At 39.0% G+C, this 22161-nt stretch overlaps 1 protein-coding gene across 6 annotated transcripts in view; it reads right to left on the bottom strand.

Moving 5' to 3' along the window:
• Positions 1 to 268: 268 nt before the first annotated feature.
• Positions 269 to 22161, bottom strand: part of BIRC6 (baculoviral IAP repeat containing 6) — a 184711-nt gene continuing 162818 nt past the window's right edge. For all 6 annotated transcript variants that reach the window (XM_080342353.1, XM_080342357.1, XM_080342355.1 and 3 more), the window contains 8 exons: positions 15497 to 15642; positions 14605 to 14715; positions 13541 to 13758; positions 12919 to 13080; positions 11311 to 11388; positions 6468 to 6656; positions 2610 to 2744; positions 269 to 1584 (listed from right to left, as the gene is read on the bottom strand). In XM_080342353.1, coding sequence (XP_080198479.1) covers positions 1405 to 1584; positions 2610 to 2744; positions 6468 to 6656; positions 11311 to 11388; positions 12919 to 13080; positions 13541 to 13758; positions 14605 to 14715; positions 15497 to 15642 — 1219 coding nt within the window. In that variant the 3' untranslated portion in view covers positions 269 to 1404. The remainder of the gene's footprint in view (positions 1585 to 2609; positions 2745 to 6467; positions 6657 to 11310; positions 11389 to 12918; positions 13081 to 13540; positions 13759 to 14604; positions 14716 to 15496; positions 15643 to 22161) is intronic.

Here is a 22161-nt window from a genome sequence, read left to right as displayed (position 1 = left end):
TTGTTTCACGTATTTACCAGCAGCTCTGGCACAGAGCTACTTGTTTTGCTTTCTGATTAAGGATCCCCTGAAGTAACGCACACGTGCCTAAGTTGGTATTTTGAGAGGTGCGTATAATCGGGACATGTCAATATAACAAAAATCGTACTTTGGTCAGAACTATCAAAGTCTGTTTACCATCAGCATAAGAACACAACCTCAGTTGGTGCCGTTTTTAATGATTAGAAGTAATACATTGTAAAACAAAAAGCGAAAAAATTCCAGCGTGATACTTATAAACAAAGAACAAATATGGAACAAAAAAGCTTTGTTTTGCCTGATTTATAGTATTTATAATACAACAGATCATTAGTCTGAGGTAATACCAGTAATAACTTTTTAGTCCTTCACGACTGCTCAAAAATTAAGAACGGTGACAGTAACGCATATGATGTCAAAAGCGAGCCTTGGTTATTAAACCAAGCAAATCCTTTACCCTTTTTAGGCAGGGATTTGTGGTTGCAAGTATAAAATTAGAAATCAAGTCTGTACAGTAGAAACTCCAGAACGTTGGAGTCCTGCATGGCACGTCATGAGCCCCTGCCAGTACTTGGAGTACAGCTCATTATGTAAAAATCAGACATTTCAACAGAGAAAAGATCGTGTTCCAGAATAGCCCTTCAGAAATTTAGAATACTGTTAGTTTGCATAAAATAGCCAAACAAAGGAGGAATTCAGAAGTCCAAATTTTGGCATGAGGTAAAACCATGTGCATTTATTTCATCTGCATTTTAGAATTAGTAAGCATAAAATTAAATATGTTGACTGGGATGAATTCAGTCATACAAGTGCAAGTCTTCAGCTAGAATGTATTTCACGGCAGTTTATTTAAAAAATGTACCAGTAAATCATAAAAGAGGGATCATGTCCATTTAACGTTTATTGAAGTATACAGGAGGTTTTCTTTAGAATCAAATATGAGCATGAATATATGGCCAAACGTAAAATCTATCAAATTCAGTGAAAATTTTCTGACTTTAAATAGTAGCTGTAAGAATGACCAATATATATTCTTTGTTACAACCGCCCTCACTCTACAAGTAAAAAAAAATAATAAACATTCAGTAAACATTCTTTCCTAAGGTAGTTTCCCTTATATATCAGTGATTTATCCATTTCTTGTATACATAACTTTTTAAACATACCAATCAGTGGTTCTCACAATTGAAAAATAAAAGCACAAAAAAGTTTACACTCTTGTACAGGTAAATAAAAGATCATCTTGAATTAAACTGTATATCTTAAGGGCATAGTATAGTTTCAATTTCATTACCTATTACATAATTAGTTTCTTACATACAAATATTGACATATTTGGCTTGTGCTTCAAAGCCTTTGTGTCTAGAAAGTCCATGTCAATGCAACTCATAACTTGAAATCAGTGGGGATGTCCTTACTGCTGCTGGGCTTGACCTGTTCGTGCAGCAGAGTCTCTTCTGAGCTACTCGTGGCGCTGCACTTCTCCGGGGAGTCCTCGCTGTCCGGATCCAGCCCTTCCGGGCACGGAAGCTTCAGAAGTTCTTCCCGCAGCTGCGCTGTATGACGCTGGATATACAGAAAGATGGCAGCGTGGGAGACCATAGTTAAATTGATACTTTTCACAATGTTGGACAATGTCAGGCAGAAAAAGAAGTAAGTCGAAAAGGTGTAAATGTACCGTTTCAATGACTCTAAGGATTGGTGCTTCCCTTGTAGTGACAGAATAGTAGCAGGGGCCACTAGGGACAAATTCAAGGCAGCAACCAGAACTGCAGCAAACAAGTGCATCAACAGAAACACCCTCTGTCTCACAATTGAGTCATATCTGCATCCTGCGCTCACAGCAGAAACTGGCTTAGACGAGGCAGGTTATACAGTCAAAGCTGAGATTTAAAGAGTTCATGGTCTTGATGAGATCAGATATATAGAGATTTGTGTACTCATTATAGTAACTAACTGTAACTTCCATTTTGAAGACAAGTCACATTGAAAGAATGCAAGTCTAGCAATAGAAAAAAAAGAGTCTTTACTCTTTTTTTTTTTTTTAAAAATTTTCAGGGGAAATAATAAATATAAAAATAATATAGGTCTGTTGTCTGTGTGGACACAAAATAACAAAATACACAAATGATAGTACTTGGCTAGAAGGGAAGAAAACACTATAATGGTTAAAACTCTTGATAAAAGTTGAACACAGAGTAAAACTAATTGTAATGGGCCACAGTTTAATAACTGTGCTTATCTATTCAAAAAGCTTGTTTCCTGCCAAGGAACTGGTTGCAGTACAACTTTATCCTAAAGCCCCACCCACTCTTAGGGAAAACAACAATAAACTCTCTCTATCTTACATGTTTATAAAAAAAATAGGCAGGACAGGTGCTAAAGGAAAATCTAACTTGTAGATGTTCTGAGAAAGTGGAGTGCATATACACTTTATCTCTCGACAGTTGGGAAACTGAGGTTTGTTTATGTGTCTTACAGTTGCTGGAGTTTTCTGTTACTGTTATTATAAAACCCAGCGGCTCAGCAATCTTATTGCCGTTTGTCATCTTTGGATTCAAGAACATAAAACTATAAAAAGCAAGTCTTACCTTGAGAGCTGCTGCATGATGGGACATGGTCCTGCCTACCCGTTTGTCACTGCTGTACTGCTGGATGTCTGCTATCCACTCCTCACACTGAGCCATGATCTCCACTCTCTTCAAGTAAAAATGTTTGTGGATGACCTGCAAGAAAATATTCCAAATGAAAGAACAGCAATAATGGTTTTCTACGAACCCTATACTTTAACAATATAAAATTTCCAAGACTCATTTGAGTCTAAGTGGATACAAGGAAAAATAATCAGTATAATCCAGCATTGAACCAGGATGCAGATAAATTGTGGAACTTCTGTCCTTGGAGGTTTCCAAGACCCAACTGAAAAAAGCCATGAGAAACCTGGTCCGAGTTCAGCTGATCCTGTTTTCAGGAGGAGGTTGGCCCGGATGTCCCTTCCAGTCTGTACGAATCTATGATTTGTGTGCAGTTTGCCATTTCAGTGTTCGCTGGTGGTGGCTGGGTGAAGGGTAAATGAGCGCCAGAAATACAGTATCACACCAGGGAAAAGAAAAAGCGATAGCAGAACGTTAGACATATTTTCCAGTTCAAAGATGATCTGACTGTGCAGGAACTATGTATGGACACTCACGTGTGCACAGGGGCAGGGTTACACAGATGGAATATTAAGGCTTCTGTTGTTGCTTTCACAGTTTGTGTGATTAAAGAAGCACAAGTGGGAAATACTAATACATGCACCACCTCTTTCCTGTCACCGACCACTTGCTGCCTGCACAGCAAATGGACAAGCACAAGCACTGTCAAACAGTGTGAGCGCAGGAACAGAACATGTCAGGGTCACACCGCTGGGGTGCAAGAGCTGCAGCCACAGCCACGTTCCCGAGGCAGAGGCAGCACCTCTGGGGACGCGGGAATTCCCAGGCAATAGCAGTTGAGCTGCCCACAGTTTGGGTGGGAACCAGTATTTGATCACATAGTAATTGTGGTATTTCTGTACTGATTTTTGTTTTACAAAAACCCTTTGGACAAAGTTGTGTAACTCTGGTTAGCGTTGGCTTTGTCTTCAACCGTTTGCTAAAACTCCGCCTGCTGAAATAAACAATAAAATCAAAGAAATTTTATTGAGCACAGAGTGTTCTTGGCAATATTGCTACATAATTGACAAAATCACCTTTCCCTCTAGAGGTTAGAGTATATAGCTATCTGTCCAAAGAAAAACTGCATATTGAAAGCATAACTGACTTTAATTCTGGATGTGTTCCTTATATCCATAATGGAGCTTGGAAGAACTCCCAAAGACTGGAGTTTGGATCTCCTGAGCCTACTTGTCATTTAAGACTGAAGGGAAGGTGGCTCAGATTTGGAAGACAAAAGATCTATAAGTTGAAGGATGTATGTTCTTTCTTAGAGCTCAGTTTTCAGGATACCTTTACATTTATGTTATTATTGTTCAGGTTCCTATAAAATGACTAGAGAGTCTTAACAAGCACCTTGTCTCTTCGAGAAGTGCTGATAATCTGTACCAGAGATGTATTTACATTTGCATGAGGCTGCAGACAGAATCTAGTGTTCTTCCAAAGCTTGGCTCTTGCATCAGAGAAAAATGTAATGCTTTCCAGTGCCAAATTTCCATTTTACAATATGTGAAGAAAGCTACATGTGCCTTAACATAATGACAGGGAACATGTATTCAGAGAAGCAGAAAGGGAGCTCTCGTTGCACAATGGATAAGGCACTGGGTAGGAACGCAAGCATAAGGCAGAGTGCCTGTGTGTTTAACACAAAAGCTATCTTGGCTTCAAAGGTCTCCTTACTGAAACAGGCTATTGTAGCTTCATACTTCTCAGAGTCTGGAGGATATCATCATACTGTCCTAAAGACCTCAACACATGGAAAAATAGAGAATTGTATCTTGGGAAATGAGGAAAACTGCAGTTACCTAAACCAGAACAAAACAATTGGGATGCAAAGCTTTGAGGGGTTGGCCAGTTCTTTTCTGCACAGCAAAACTCTCCTCTGTTTGCAAGTAACAGAAGGGAGTTCCTAATGTCCAAGATACCTCTGCAATTGCTACCTACCTCTTAATGCTGCTTTTCACTTATGTGTGTGTGTGTGTGTGTGTGGGGTTAGCTTAACTCAGCCCTAGCTGCATACATCATTTATAAGGCCTGGAGTTGTATTGTTTTCAGCATCTGCCTTCTGGCAACAACATGCTGTGCAGAAGTCATCTGTTCTCAGGGCAGGGCTGGTTTGCCATTCAAACACTCATCACCAGCTGGATGCACCTTCTTGCTGCACCTGCCTGGAGAGGGGCAGGACAGCAGCTTACAAGCTCCCTTTTCATACAAGTCGTAGACAAGCTATGCTGCAGAGTCAGCACAACAAGGCTGAGATTCTTTTGAAGAAAAGCACAATAATGGCAAACTGGGATTCATTTATCAACTACTATAATATTGCATTACCTTCATTTCTGTATATGTGAAAAGAAAGATAGAACGTTACTGTCAGGGAGCTCACCACCTTCTGATACCTTAAATTAATTTAAACTTAATGTAATTTGAGAACTTTTTTGCAAAAGCAAAACTCTTACATTTAGCTAGAAAAAAATGACCTATTAGCAGAGGTTATTTGATTATGCCATGATATTATCTTTATCATGGTCTTCAACTTACTGAGTAAAACATTTAAGAGGTCATTTAGAACAACCATCATGTTTTTCTTCATTAATTCAAGACACTAGAGTACACAGCACATCATTTTCCACCTGCGTGTGGATAAAATATTTACCTCATGTCATGCAGGTGAAGTGTCCATGGTTTCTTATTCCAGAAGACACAGCAATTTCAATGGAAAAAGGTTTCTGCATTCCAAAGGATGTTTTTACAGGAAGGGATGGGAGACTACCCTCTCACTCAGATGCCATACTTAGCCATGTGTACAATCCTAAAATAATTACCCTTTCTCAGCATTTTAGTATGCAGACAATCGAAAGCACAGGTGATACTACAAGATGGTTCCATATCTCAGTTTAGAAGTGGCAACAATTTTAGTGTTCAGAGTTAAATATGTTTTTCTCTAAGTATTTGCTGGCAGTACCGTGAGATGACTCATGGCTGACGAACCATTTTGCATTAATATTCATACAGATTCTCTTACTGATATATCTTCAGCTTTGTTTTCCTTGAATCCTTTGCCATATATGTTTAAGTCCCTAAGAACTAAATTATTCTCTGACGCTATGGGTGAGTTACTCTATTTTCAGGAACACAAATTAAGCAATTGGATTTCTTTCAATTTTTTTAAGACAGTGTGGATGCATTACAGTTAGTATTGCTGCATCAGCATCAAGACAGTTGTTTTCAAGAGACACAGATTTCTACATTAGCACAGATGCTCTGTGGATCTTTCCATAAATAACATGCAGGCTGGAATTTTTTTGAAGGTATTTGTCCAATTTGCACTGTTTTGGTGTATTTTAAGTGTGTCCTAATACTTGCTTCAAATTCATGTTTCTTGGAAAAATACTTGCTGTCAGCCATGCTGCTAACAAACACCCAGTGCCCACTTGTAAGGCTGACCAGCACTTGTCACAGGGAAAGTAAAAGGCACCACCTGGCACTAAGAATTAGCCAAGTTGTATGAACCATTTTTTAAATGAAACTGTGCCCCAAGCCTCCTCACAGGTCAGTCCCAATTTGTGTGCGTTCTCCTTTCCTAGAAAAGAATCTGGGAAGTCAGGTGCCCCTTATTCACTCCATTCTCTAAGTCAGTTGTCTCAGGAAATAAAGATGAGCCTGAAAGGGATATCTCATGCACACTTCCAAATACCTGCATTATTCTTAGTGCTCAAACAAGATAAATAAATATTTATAGTGTGTCACAAAACCCACCTCCTTAAAACATGGCGATGGATTTCTGATTTGTTCGAGCATTGCCCACTTGACCGTTGCCTGTCGGATGTTTCCATCATATTCTCTGGAGCTCTGGGTACCACTGGGAGTACCTCTTGATCGTTCATAACCCGGTTCATTAAAATATGGTTCTGCTACCAGTATTAGGGATTGGACAGACACTAACACCTGTTAAGAGAAGAAACTAAATATTAGAATTGTGCTACTCACTTGTTTTTACAAATATAAATACTTCTGCCCACCTTGTATGCAAAACCACTTCTATGGCAAAATACTTTTTACTACATTTGTAATATAGTTTACGTCCATGCTTTCAAGCCAAAAACCATTATTACACATAAAAACCATCAAGTCCTATGACTGTGTATTTAGCTCAAATGCTAACAAAATGACAAATATAAGTTAAAAAATAACAAAATCCCACAAAAATACAAATAAAAGTAAATGTTTAAAGGAAGAGATATCTGCACCCTTTTGTGAAAGAAAGTGTATTCGTCAAGTTCTCAGTCAACAATTCTTTAACTTTTCTGTGGCTGAGCTTACTGATTCTAATTCTGAACCAGATGGAAAAGGAACAACGGGAGTCGAAATCTGAACCACTGAAATTAATTTAGTATAGACACACTCCCATTTTTTCTTTCAAACACATTCAGTTGGTTTATGTATATTTTTAGCCCTTTAATTTCAGGTTTTACATACTTCACTGTGTCATATGCCATTAAAATGAAACCTCAGTATTTCTCCTAGATAGGAAAAAAAAAAAAAGCGTTTTCAGTGCTATATCAACAAAGCACCAACTACTCTGTGATAAGGAAATGACGATTTTCTCCCTTTCAGTTTTATTACTGAGTACATGTGGGAATAGGTGCTTACATATATACAAGGCATTTAACTCTATGCCCAAATATTCCTAATATAAAACAAAAGAATTAAGTAGATACATAGGACACTTAGGAATCCAAATGTGTATAGATTACATATTCATGACTTGATGGTTGGCTATTTTTCCATTATTAGAATGTTTGTCCCTAACAACTTGTTGTATTTAATAAAAATTATGTTACTGCGAAAATGTTGTTATATAGGTAGAAAGACATAATTGACTTTTTTTTTAAATGAAGGACAGGTTTTTCTTACGTACTCAGGACAAAGTCCAGCAAGAATTTTAGGGATTACAATTCTGTGACACAAACCTAGTTTCAGAACTGTAAAGAATTCAAAAAAGGTGATTTGAACACTTACATTTCCTCAAATATTGAAAAAGTGATATGTTAAATGCCTACGAATGGCATTTCCAGCCTACTTTTCTAGCATTTTCCTGGCATACTTAGGTGCGAGCCACCCCCTGCAGTTCATCAAATATGTCAGGGCAGCTGTTTCTGGAACTGACTCTCCTCCCAGCCTAGATACAACTTAAAGCTTGAAGCTGCTCCCTCATTTGGCAGCCCAGTTTGAGGATTTGGGTATGGATGACAACAGCCCTTCTTTTCCTTGGAACTTGCAGAACACAGAGCTGCCATCAGCCAGGGGCCGCGTCAGTGACAATTAAAGACGTTGGTTCTTTCACAGGGCAGCACCCCAACAAGGAGGAGCTGTGCTCGGTGTCTACACGAGGCCTTCTCTCAGAGCGCCTCTTGCAGCAATGCCAGCACAAAAGCCTTCCCGCTTTCCATGCTCTCTGCGATGTGTCCGTGCTCCATAGACACAACGCCAAACCAGGAACTCAGATTAAAGCAAGAGCCAAAGAATCGGTGCAATGACGCAGGTTAGTCCCACCACCACCCACAGAAACCCCCTCTGGCTCCTTCTGGGGCCACGGCACTTTCTAGTTGTAGCTGTGGAGTTGCTTTGCTTGAGCAGCAGCACAGCAGGGCCGCCCAGGGTAGCAGGTCTTTACCCTGCTGGGGCAGGTGGCTCTGCAGTGAACCAGCATCTTTGGCTGGGCTGAGAAGGAAAATTCGACAAGTGCTTGTGTTTCTCAGGCAGGTGCTCCAGCTACCTGCTGTCACACGGTACCGTGTGCCCCATCACACTGCCGCCAGTGCCTGCCATGCATTCAACAAGAAGCGGCCTTGGCTATTTTGTGTTACATGTACAAAATTCAAATAAGGATAAATGCATTACAACACAGAGAATGTGCCTTGCAAATTAGGTTCCAGCAAGAAAATGGCCACTTATGAAACCAAAAAAGGTCCAAGGCTTCAGGTACCTGAGGCGTTTTGGTGATCTGTGGCCCTTACACATATCTGGAAGTAGGTGGGTTTTGCCTTTTTTTTTTTTAAATATATATATATTTTTTATATATATATATTTCAAAATAGCTGTGGTAGAGCAATTTGACAGTATGCAGCACTGTACTTTCTTGGCCTCAGAAAACAGTTGTTATTATACTTTGAATTATAATTGTAATGAATGAGAAACTCTAAACTGATCTTCCAGTTTCATTTGGGTTATAAAAGTTAATTTCTGAAGTATTTTGGGTGGTCTGACAATAGTTTAATCTTTGAGCCAGAAAAAACATGTAGGGCTTAATTCTTTCCAACTGATTTATTTAGTCCTACAGCTGTTTTCCATTTAACAACTATGAAGTGCTTTTCTCCCAGTATGGGGGTTGGGGGACAGGACTTTTTCCTACAGCTTTTTTACTGTTTTCAAAATGAAACCCTAAAACACTTTTAAATTTGAAACTTAAATGGTGCATGAGATTTCTAACAATCAGTTATAATATTTTGATCTAAGAAAAAAGACTAATGAAAATAAGGCTTCCTAGTACTTGTACATTTCTACATTGATTTTATAGTCCAAAATGTCAGTTTCTCTCTTGATTAACAAGTTGTATTTTGGTAGATTTATACTGTGTAAGGAACCACAACTTAGATCTCCAAATTGTAACTAACCTGTGAAGAGAGAGGGAGCATTAATATCTCCAAGGATGGAAATTCCACAGTCTTTGTTGGACATCATCCTAGTGTTTGACAACCCTCACAGTGAAAATGTTTTTCCTAATATTTAAGCAAAGTTCCCATGTCCCTGCATTTTCAAGAGGCGTCTGGCTCCACCCACTCCATACCTTCTCCATTCCAGTACTGACAACAGCAGTAAGATCTCTTTGCATTGGTCCAGCCACTTTGCCACCACTTATAATGCCCATCTCCCTGATTTGGTGACAAGGGTCTTTGTGCAAAGCCAGGCACCTCACTACGGAAGGAAAGCAGAGATGTACTGCTCGCCTCCAGTAAAGCCACACTGCCCATCCTCAATCACTTTGTCTTTCGTGTACTTGACAACAGCTTCCAGGAGGATTTGCTCCATAATCTTCCCAAGGACCACAAGGTGTTGCTGACCAGCTTGCAACTCCCCAGTTCCTCCTTCTTGCCTGTCTTGAAGCTGGGTGAGATCTGCCACGAAGGTTCCTTGATGGTTCTGACCTTCTGAAGATGAGAGCTGGTGGCTTTGCAGCAACACTGGCTGGCTCCCTCAGCACTCTTGGACGCATGAGATGCGGAGCCATGAACATGGGGGTACAATCAGCTTGAACATTTCTGTTCTCTGCTGTGGGCAACTCCTCATTCTCACAGACCATCCTAGTGAGGGCTCAGGGAGATGGAAAAGCAAACCTTACCCCTAATGAATGATGCACAGATGACCTCTGTCTTTTCTGTGTCCCTGTCAGGACATTCCCTGCCCTGCTGAGCAGCAGGGAAGCCAAAGGAAAATGTGTTCTTTCGCTGCCAGCACTTCTTGCTCCTCTTTATATCCCTTGCCATTTTCAACACTGGCTGAGCTTTGGTTTTCCTAGTTTCTCTCCTGAATGCTTGGCCAATGTCTATATTTCTCATGAGTAGCCTGTCTCCTCCTTCCACCTTCTGTGTACTTTCTGTTTGTAGCGGAGCTTAAGCAGTTGTTCCTAGTTCACCCATGCTGGCTTTCTGCCACTCCTGCTTGACTTCCACACACGGGAACAGACCATGCTTGAACTTTTAGGAGACTGATCAACCAGATCTCCAAGGCCAATTCTTGAACAAGCTGAAATCTGTTTTGCTGAAGGCCAGGGCTGTAATTCTACTACGCTGAAACAGAAACTGTACAGCTTTTTAGAATTTGGAAGAGAAAATGTACCTTGTGCTATGTAATAATTACTCCAAGGAAGGAATACATTCAGAAAGTGGCATAGGAAATAAGCCATTGCAAGCTTTACTTTTATTTAATGTACGTGCTTATTAGTCAGTGCATTTCTATGGCATAAAGCTGAAAATTATAAAGGGCTGTATGTCCTAATAAATTCCAGTAGAATTTAACACTAATTGTTATTGAACACAGCACACCTACACTTTAACTCCCTTCAGCTTTATTCCTCTGTTCAGCTTACTCATAGACTTTGGAGGAGCACCTTCACAGTTCACACTAGGACATTTCACCTGCTCATCTCTCACAACGTGGAGTTTGCTTTGTCTTCACCACAAATAGCTTGTGATAGACAGTTCCAGGAGTTGATGCCATCTTGCAGACTATTTTTTTTAATCAAATATTTGAAATCATCCAAGCAAAGTCCAGGCAGAGCAGGAATGAGCTGCACATATGAACAGCCACTCTTCCAAGACAAAACCAACAGAAATATTGGTTGGAAAGAGCATTTGAAGAACTTGTCTACTCTGCAGTGTTTGTTTTCTAGTGTTCCAAGGATGTTTTCTGGAGTTTCATCTTATTTATGGTTGAGAAAGAAAATTCTGGTTTAAAAGCACTAGAAAAAGAATCCTTAGGACCAACAGACCACTTACTACTTCTAAATAATATCTACCGAAGAGAAGGAAGAAATGCTCACCTGCAAAAAACTCGATGTTTGGGGATTCCATTTCTCTTCTGGCCTTCCATGCCATGTGTTAAGTATGCTTAAACACACCTGAAAAGGTGACATTATTAATACCACAGACAAATACTGTGATAAAATCATTCTGCTTGGGCAGAACAGAATGTTAACATTCCATTTAAATTTTTTTAGACAAACTTTTGTATAACTGCATTCTAGAAGACAAATCTGTTTCCTATGAAACTAATCTGAAATCAAAGCAGATAAAAATAATGAGGATAAACAAGAACAGGATGTTAATAAATGAGCAAGGCAAGGTAGATTACTTTGCTTCAAGGAAAACCTATGGTTCTTGTGGCTCCAAAAATAAATGAATCATGAATACTATCCAATTCTTTACTGTCATCTTTAAATACTGTTGTGACACTTATTGTTGTGGTTTTAAAAAGACAATAATTCTCCTTAAGCACATGAAATGTGGTTTCTGTCACACAGACTGTCAAGGAATTGAAAATATTCCTTAACTTTTATCACTGATCTGGACTTTAGGGAAGTCTATGGAGTTCTTGAACCTTATCATGAAATGCAACAATCAAAGACGGGGAACAAAAAGAGACAAAATAAACAGAAGAAACTTAGAGGTATTTGCCAAGATTTAATGCTAGGCAAAGAGAAAAGGACATAAAGTCTGCAGTATGAATTATGTTGTTTCCATGTTAAGAGAAAATCCCATGTCTAGCACTGGAAAGAGGTATAACAGCTTGTGAAAACACGAGACATGGGGAAGCCGTGAACAACAGCAGAATAATGGAAAAACGTTAGCTTATGGATTAAATATTGACACACACACACAAAGGTGAAGGAGTGTAGTAGCGCTACAGATGAAGCTACTTAGTGGGACTGTGCTTGGCGGAGGCACACACGCAGCCATCTCTACAGCTCTGTAGGGAATTCAGTGTGTGCTGATTTTTAATATACACAGATGTCGCATCTCCCTGATACACACTTGGATTTTTGTGACCTTTCTGGAGCCTTCAGAATGAGCCACACCATACCAAGCAGATGGGGGGAGGGAAGGGAGGAAACTTGTTTGTTTTAACTTTTATTGCCAAAAGCTTAATAATTGTTTTCTGAAAAACAGTCAAGTCCATATTTTGGAGTTAAATTTTCTTTTATAAAGGATACCAAAGTTAAGAAAAGTCTTGTATCTTCTCTGAAGAAAAAGCATTTTTGCATGGAAAGAGAGACACAAGGCACTTGGCAAACACATTCAGCTGCAGCTGATACGAAGCACACTTTGCCCATGGAAAGGGTATTTCGGCTGGCCAAAACAGATTTCTGCCTGGTCAATTTAGCAAAGCAGGTGGAAAAGAACATTTTTCTAGGTCAAAATTACTTGCTTTTCCATCCAATCCAACTCATAAAGGCTTTAAAAAAATCTCCAAGACTATTCAGAGAGATCATTCCCATTTGAAACCCTTCATGTCAATTTGAAGACCAGTTTTCACTGAAGAGCTTCCTCCTGTAGGTTTGGAGCAGCTGATCACTTGATTGCAAAAGGAAAAAAGTTTCCTCTCTTTCACTCCCTTGTTACATCTATACCCAAGAACAAAGCTGACCTACCTTGCCATCGTTGTAGAGGTTTGGATTAAATCTCACGCTGTGGCCTCCAGTTGTTTCCAGATTCACAAGTGGAGGGGAATTAGGATAGTCTTGTGGAAAATATACATCAAATTCAAAGCAACCATTTGCGTAGGGGGTGTCTGCAGGACCAGTGATAAGAACCTACCATTTTAAAAATAAAAAAAAGATGAGTTTTTTTAAAAAACCATTATATTTGTCACACAGTTGATATATGAAGCATTTTATTTCTACATGCTACTTATCAGAAAATACCATTAGTCATCATAATCATGTGCAGGCTGTCAGTCTGTCCATTTTGATACCCTGGCTGAGTGAAGCCCTCTGCCAATGTTCTTTTCTCCAGATTACAAATGGAAAGCAAAACAGAAGGAGCTAAAATTCTACCCTCTAATGGATGCTATTAATAGAATTTTGCTCCAGGCTTCAGGTCCAGAGATATTTAATATACTTCTCCATACCTACTCCTTTTAATTGACTTCAAGGGCTGTATGCAAAGATACACTTGGACCGTAACAGAGTAACAAACTTTCCCCTTCAGAACAGCTTCCACATTTACATGCCAAGCTGAAGGAGGGAAATAAAAATAACTTTGCTTCTTTACCTTCATGATGTCAAGCCGCTCCTCATCACAACGCACAAAAACACTGGATGAGGATGAGAGAGGCAGCGATGTGGAAAGAGTCACAGCTTCTTGAGCAAGACGTCGGGCTCTGGCAGCACTGTTGGCGTCACTTGCATTTTTTACCTGAGACATGTAGTGGTAATTGACTTTAAAAACCAATTTTCCATCATCATCTTCAGAAACCATTTCAAATGTATCTAGAAGAGAATAAAATTTTAATGCATCAGGAAAGCAGGCAAGTTAATAATGGATTAGTCTTGGGTAAAGACTCTGAGTATTAAAATCAGGAAACTTTAATTTGCATTATACTAATGCAAAAATTACATATTTTGTGAGTTAACTGTGGTCACAGAAAATGAAGCATTAGCAGTCCTGGGTTGAATTAACTTCTGCAGAGAATTTACCAGCTTTCATATGCGACTTGTCAGATATGCACCGCTTCTGATTTGGAAACCTACCAGCTACTCTCCTGACCAGGAATATAATGATACTTATGAAAACATTATAATGCTAATAAAGGAACTGGTGTGAAGCAGAGTGCCAGCGGTACTTACTTCTCTGGTGGTTACAATGTTATTAAAGAATCAGAAAAAAACTACAGTGAGGCAAGTTTTCTTTAATCACTTGCTACGCAAAATCTGCAGGACAGCTGCCTGGGTGAAAAGCCACTACTACAAACTTGCCCACTCTTGGCCAGCACTCTGCAAATATTTGTAAGGAAAACCCCTCACAAATACAAGAGCAATGAAATATCACTGCAAATGCTGTCACTGCAGTTCAAAAAACGCTCACAGAACATGTTTTTGCAATAATTTTGTATCTCCTTTTGCACGACATTTGTTCTTTATGTGTTTGTGGTTTGTTTGTTTGTTTTTTTAAAACACCTTCCCTTTATGGCCACTGTAAGCACCGATTCCCATCACATTCTCCAAATGCAACACACAGTGAAGTTTACTTCAGCTTAATTTAACCCCCCCCAATAGATTACATATTTCTTCAGTATCTGCTTTCTAAAACACAAATATTCACACTTCTCAACCTACCAAACTGGAGTTTTTTCATGACAGCCACATACTTTTCTTCAAGAGATCGTAAAACAGACAAAGGCTTAGGCTTCACAGAGGTCTTTTTGGAGAATTCAGCCATCTTCTTTTCTGTTACACAAAATGTGATAATTGTTTGTAGTTAATCACGTAATTTTCAGACAAGTATAGTAAGTACTTGAGGATTCTTTAACTTGAAATGACATTTTATGGTTACTTTGTTCGCAGAGAAGCATCAAAACTGGGGCTCACGACACAGAAATCTGTTTTTCTCATTACCATACATTTCATTAACTGAACAGCTCAAAGTGAATAAAGGTCCTAATCTCAGCTCAGAAACAATAAGTACTGCTGCTATAAATATTCTTTTATTGTTTCTTCTACTTTTTTAACAATTAAAAATAGGAAGTATGACACAGGCTTGTGTGAATGGACATTCATACATGTATTCTTGATGCACACTCCAAAATCAGGAGCTGATTTTACACACCTTTTTGACATCCACTCCCCTGATTAAGTTACTTAACCTTTAGGTTTCTTTGCCACACAATCAGGTGGTCCTTTGAACGTCTGCAGGTTCAAGCCATGATTTAGATTTTTGCTCTGCATTCATCTACTTAAAGGCTTTACTATAAAGGTCACGTATGTTGTTTTCTGCCGAGAAAAAACCAAAGGTGCTACATAATTGCGTTGTGAAATGTACTCTAGCTTACTTGAATTATTCTGTTTCCTGAAAAAAAGACTTTGAAGACTACCACAAGGTTCCAGCTCTCTTTGAAAATGGAAGGAAGTATTTTTTCTTGCTCTTAAGCTAATTTCTAAGCTATCTGTTAATGATACACAATGATACTGTTATAGAAATACTTTTATAAATACTGTGTATTTATTTTACCTTGGTTTGCTTGGCGCAAACTGGTGGTAGCAGCATAAACGATCTCTGCAGTCTTTTGGATGTCTGGTACCAGAAGTGTCAGTCCCTCTGGTTCTTGATCAGAAGCATCTGGTTTTACTCCGGCTTTAGCCTTGTCTTTTTTAGACCTGTTTTGAGCAAAGAAATAGGATATAGCATGAGGGAATATTTTTCAACCAGTCATACAGTACTCAGCATATTTGTGAACAAGGAAAAATACTAAAGATTAGAGATTAAAATAAGTCTTCTGAAATGGAATGTCTCTATCTCCAGGTTAATCACTGAATGCAGCAACCAACTGTGATAGCACTGAACATACAGTCTTGATTCGACAAACAGAAATACATCTGATATGAAACGTAAAAAAATGAACACAAAACCAGTGACACTAGTATACTAGTTTCTGCTTCAACCACTTACTATCCCTGATTGCTATGCTGCTTGCTGTCCTTATGTTTGCACACTTTCAAAAGACATTAGAAAAGCCCACAAAATCAGCATCAGAAAGATCATGTCATGAATGTGCACTTCATCTGTTCATGTAGATCCTGGTGCAAACTCAAGACCTGAACAGGTAATCAAGTACTTTCCTACTCCACAGTACATTAGCGATTCTTTAAAAGACGCTGACAGTAAAACACTAAGAAATCAGTAAAAATTCACAACATATCTATGAACTACAACCCAGGCATCACAAAAATGAGGTTTGTCTCTCTCTGCAGTTCCCTTCTGGGCTATAAAAGTTAAGACCTTTTACTTCAATAAACAGTTAAATGGAACATAATTTTAATAGTCTTACAAATATACAAGGCGCCTATATTATATTGGATGCTTATAATCAATATATTGCAAATTAAAATACCAATTTAAACATCTCAAATGTTTATAATGAAATAATTTGAAAACACAGTATATACTAACACTCTTGTTTGATAGAAGCTAGTTGCCTAGTAATAAGATATATTTAAATATTTTGATTGTGATAACCCAGTCTTTACCAGCATATATATTCAATTGTTGAAATGAAGACATGGTATTTGATAACAGTGCAATGTAAATGTATATATTTAAAAGCTACTATGCTTTAAGAGCTAGCATAAATTTACATTGCTATTCTGCAAAATTAAAGAGATTTTAATGCTGACAGCCACTAAATTATTTTACTGTAATTTCTGTGTTTTGTTTGTTTGTTTTAATAGCACTTGTTAATTTTAAGAGTCAAACAAGTTCAATAGCCAAGAAGCACTGGTTTTCTCTTTTCCACTGCCATACCCAGCAGCAAAACAGAAAGCTATCTACACAAGATAATTTAGCAACTTAATGCTCTGATGTCCCAAACATATTTTAGCAACTGTGTCCTTTCTGTGTTTTAATTCAGACTGAAATCATGCATAAATAATGAGTCTCTAACCTATTCAGTGGAGGTGATTACAGTAATACTCAAAGTCTTTGTACTGTACCTAATCGAATGAGAACACCCTTGGAGTGCATTAATAACAAAATTCATTACTGCAGCAGAGCACATTTGCCCTGTTCCAGATTCAACCCCAAAGGCCGTTAGCTCCTTGCTGACTCGAAGCAACGCTGAGCTCTCAGATGTAGAAGGCTGGGAGGAAGGCACCAGGGCCCAACAGCACCGTCCAACGTTTGAGGAACAGCTGAAGACAAAGCAGCAGCAGCAGCTGCCTCTCCCATTCATATTTCCCAAATCCTTATCACTGCCATTTTCCTTGTGGAAATCTAAGCCAATATTTTAAAAATCACTTTAAAAAATGCATATTTGAGTCCACTAAACCTCAGTGATACCTGTTTTAACATCACAGACATGCTAGCAGCTACTGGTGTACAGAAATAGAACTGCTGGCTGTTGATGCAGAATCCTTAAGGTACTTGCTACAAAAACCCCTGGAGAAATTTTGACTAAAATGAAATGTTAATGGACTTATCCAAGAGAAAACTGCATGAAAAGCAATGCAAATGTGATTGGCAAAGATACTGAAAGTGAAATTAATTCTTACAAATTTATTTTCAAGACTGTTATCTTGTACGGCTTCTACCTCCCAGGGGTTTTACAATTTAGACGACCAGCCTTTTCCTCCTACTTGGTCTTACAGTAAAACAAAAATTGAAGTGTTGGCCTCATTAGATAAAAGGCTTAACCACATGCTGAAAACCTCCTGCAGATATACTGAGTTACTGACAGTCAACTACCTAAGCTGACAAGGAATATATATCTAGTTGAAGCAGTAGGAAAAGGAGACGTACTCAAATTCAAATTCTCAGTACCAATAACAGAATTTCCTCTCATTCCTCCTGAACACTTCAGCGCTTTTGAACTATCACAAGAGAACATATTTTCTTCGTGTCCCTTTTAGCATTAATACAAATATTCTATCCACTGTTACCCTGAGCAAATAGACAAAAAAACCCCTCTTCTCAGGATATACCTTGTAAATCAAGGGTTGGTGGAAAGAGCTCTACTCTGTCACCTGCAGGTATCTGGAGTTCGTGTGATGGTCTATGTGACCAGGTTCCCTCACTCCCCAGCCAGGCCAGAAATCAGACTGTGTAGAAGCACTGTAGGAAGCAAAGTGTGGGAGCGATACACCTTGGATACCAAGAAGAAACCAGGTCTCATATTTGACCTTAATTCTGCCCAATCAGGGACTTCAGTCGGTTTCTTAGTGAGTATAAGCTAGCTGGCATCACAGATCTCCCAAATAAGACATGCTGCCTTACCAGCATTTAGTTTCCTCACACAAGTCACGGTTGTATATTCTAATAGTTAAGGTAAAGATGCTATTTTTTCTTCTCTCTTTTGGGGAAAAATCCAAACGATACTGCCATAACTTCTAAGTTATTTGGAGCTATTTAACAGTATTTTAGAGTTTCTCAGTTTATTTACAATAAACATATGGTAAACCAAGTCATTCTCTAGATACTAGATGGGGAAATCTGTCAAGGGTTCCCCAGTGGTACATATTTTTACACTGATTATAATTTGTAAAGTTCACACAGTTTTGTCATCTCTAGCCATCTGAGAAAGAACTGAATTTAATTGCAGACATTAGCTATTACACTTTATTTTATATTTCTTTAACATTAGAATACCACAGAAGCCCTTTCTAAAACCATATCCTTACAACATGGTTTATCATGACTATTAAATAAATGCAATTTAAAGAAAATTAGATGAGGTACACTATAAAATTAAAATCTTGTGTGAAACAGCTCTGGAACTGCAGATGGACATGTGCAGCTGGTCCATTCCCCCATCTGCCTGATTTAACTAACAACCCATCTTGGTCTGGAAAAACCGAAAAGCCTATGAAGTTTCATAAACTATATGGTGATAAAAGGGGAGAGACACAAATGTAATTCAAAGCCCTATGAGAAAGTTGAATGGGGCTTTATGTATAACATGCACAGATTAATCTCACACCACTTGGAGAAGTAAAGGTCAAAGATTCCTGTGGCCTCTGTAAGTCTGCTGCCGCCTCTGGGCATGTGCTGCGGCCTGAGTAATAAATACTTTAACAGGCTTTGCGAGGTTTGGTCTCAGAGGGGGGAAGCGAGACTTTCAGGACGGTGCAAATGTCAATGACAAACTTACAGCAACGCCAAAGATGATTTCTTGATCCCCAAACTCATTTCTTAGTGTCATCTGCAACACATGGTATTACTTTGTGTGCACATGAAAAAGCAACCTGGGGACCATTCTGCCTCTGTCTGCATGTGTAAACTGGGCAAACGAAATCATCAGTTGAGAGAACGTCATCCTCCCTTCTTGGTGTTATCTCCACCATTACGCTGTTGCCGCACTCCCCCCTCGAGTGGCAGCTGCAGCAAGCTCTCTCCCAGCTGTGTGTGACACACAAGTGTTCAACAGGGACAAGCAGAGTCCCAGCTCGAGAGAGGGGCTTGTTGGGAATCACAAGACTCCCCCAAAATATATGAATGGGGAGGTGAAATATCCAAATTAAAATTATAAAGCCACTAGGATCCTGCAGCTCCTTCCCTGAACTCTAGCAGCCTGCATATAAATTTATGTATGTAGATAAGCTAACAGTGTTATCAAATTCCTGAGCTCCAATTTAAAGATTTTTCAGTGGTATTCCAAAGAAACATGAGAATAATACTCATAAATAATAAACTACAGTCAAATATATAACCATATCAATATTTTGCTGTACATTTTCTCTATTTTTAGAAAACATCTAAATGTCTGCATTATATTGTACATTTGTTTCTGCCAAGATTCTGCTTGAAAGGCAAAATTTAATACACTTACTTAATACCAGCCAAACCTTTATCTAAACATTGCAATTTTCACGGTAGAGGAGGAGTCAAATATTTAATTTAGACTTTCAACCATTGAAGAAAAAGCAGACAAAATCATGTCAATTCATATTTAAATGAATGACAGTCACTCATATATTTGCTAGAAGAGACAGCAGTGTACATGCTAATAATTTAAGTCATTAATTTAGCTTGTGCTAGAAGATGACAACCTTCTCTTCACTCTGTGCTAAATGAATAATGAATGACACACTCCCAGGGCAACTTTAATTTTTAAAGCCAATACTAATAGTTACTCACCCATGCCTGATACTTACAGGTAATCATGATGATACAGAATGATACCTTTATCAAAGTATTCATAAAATAAACCAAATGAACCATTCAGCCCTTCTGTACCACAGACACAGTGCTTACAGCAGAATTCTGCTCAGTTTTATGGTGATGCTTCACTGTCTTGGGATAAAACAGCCACGGGTTTGCAACCGTGGTATCACTCAGCCCTCATGGTCCCCCCACCTTCTGCAGGTTTCCACAGGTACCAAGTAGAAGCTCGTTCCTCCCATTAATTCACAGATTCTTCAACCAATCTCCCCAAACCAGGCAAAACAAAGAAGGGAACTGGTGACACCGGTGACAGCTGGCAATCTCCTCAGATGGCTCCACATGCTCCTCCTTGGAGGAGCACCTACAGACAGTAAGCTGGAGCATCCCAAACCAGCCCAAGCCGCAGGACTGCTTGCTTCAGCCACCCATCAGCTCCCAACACGAGCTTGACAGCGCAGCAAAAGAAACCAACTCTTGTTTTGTGTCTTAAAGAAGAATTCAAGCAGATTAGGCCTCAATTGTGGGATCCAATTGTAAAGAAAAATTTTTGTTTGCAAAATGCACTGTTTCATGTAGCAGTTCTGCAAAATAACAGTGAAGACAATGAAAAGCAGGGAAAACGCCTCAGGACAACCTGGGTGTATTCTAACATCCCCACACAACAGAAAAACATCGAGGTGATAACAACAATGGGACAGGCAGGGCTGGTACATTCAGAAAACCTTGGAAGTGGCAGGATTAACCCTTAGTAGCAGTGTGACAAGGGACAGATGTGTGAAGATGATAGAACTCAGATTTCCCTCAAACAGTTATCATGGGGGTGGCCAAGATGATGTGGAAAAGGCAAGTATGGTTAGGAATTTTAGACATAGGCTTGCTATACTCCACCTTATACAAGTAAGCTATCAGCTTATTTTTCCAAAATTAATACTTTGCCACGAAGCTCCCCTAGCAGGTGCTGGTTCACAGGAGCCGCTTTGCTCCACAGTGGCAGCTCTCTGCAGCAGAGGGCTCAGCCATCATAGCAAACCCATGTCTCAAACCTAGTGCTTGTGGCAACAACCCGTTACATGAGCCTGACCACTCTCAAATTAGTGATGGCTTTTGACTCCCTAGCAGTCCAACAAACAGGCATGAGAAATCATCTCGTACCTGAACGTCTTCTCCATTATCAAGAATTTTCCCAATTTACCTATAGACTATTATGGCCTTTGAAAGTAAAAGAAATTAAATACTAACTGGAACCCAAACCCCAAAGATGCTCCCCTTCAAATTGTGGATCCAGGTGGACACTCTTGCTCCAACATGGAGATGGCATTCAGTAGACATGCAATAAGAACTGCATTGAGATAAAGGAAAGTTTTGTCTTTGAAAGGATATTCCACAATTATGTTGTTGTTCTGGCATCTGACCTAAAAGGGGCAGCAGATTGTCCCATTTAAGAAATTCAGGCCAACACTTGCTTATATTGTTGGCAAACCTTCAACTAAAATGCTGGGAATTAAAACCTTCCACTCCAATGAGTCCAGGCTGCTCAGGCTGTTGGTGTTTTCAACCTTGTCTATATACTGCTTTAAAGACAAACAGTATTATGCTTAAACTAACTAGTGAGATTTCTTTTTCTGCTGATATATCAAAGTAATACAAGAAAACTGTACAGATAATGTAACTGAACCAACCATAGAATTTTTATCAAATCCATCAATTCTTAAAATCATATCGAATACGTATCTAGAATTCTTAGTTTTCAGACCCTACCTGACAGTGAAGGACTAGTCATACCGTATTTTATTTTACCAAACTAAAAAGAGCTCATGAGCAGTGATCATGTGCCATTCTCAGGAAGAAATATTTCAGACTTCAGCCTGGGTAAGTGACATCAGAAGATACAGGTTTCCATGCCCATTAAATCTGAGGCTAACAAATGACCAGACTCGCAAAAAAGAAGTCACTGGTGGAGAATTTCTTACATCCATCTCTACTGGAAATGGATTACACAGAAGCCAAATATATTCTCCTTT

Source organism: Nesoenas mayeri (assembly GCF_963082525.1).
Source record: "Nesoenas mayeri genome assembly, chromosome: 3".
Classification (NCBI taxonomy): Eukaryota; Metazoa; Chordata; class Aves; order Columbiformes; family Columbidae; genus Nesoenas; species Nesoenas mayeri.
The sequence above is the reverse complement of the archived record's forward strand: the minus strand, read 5'-3'. Positions and strand labels throughout refer to the sequence as shown.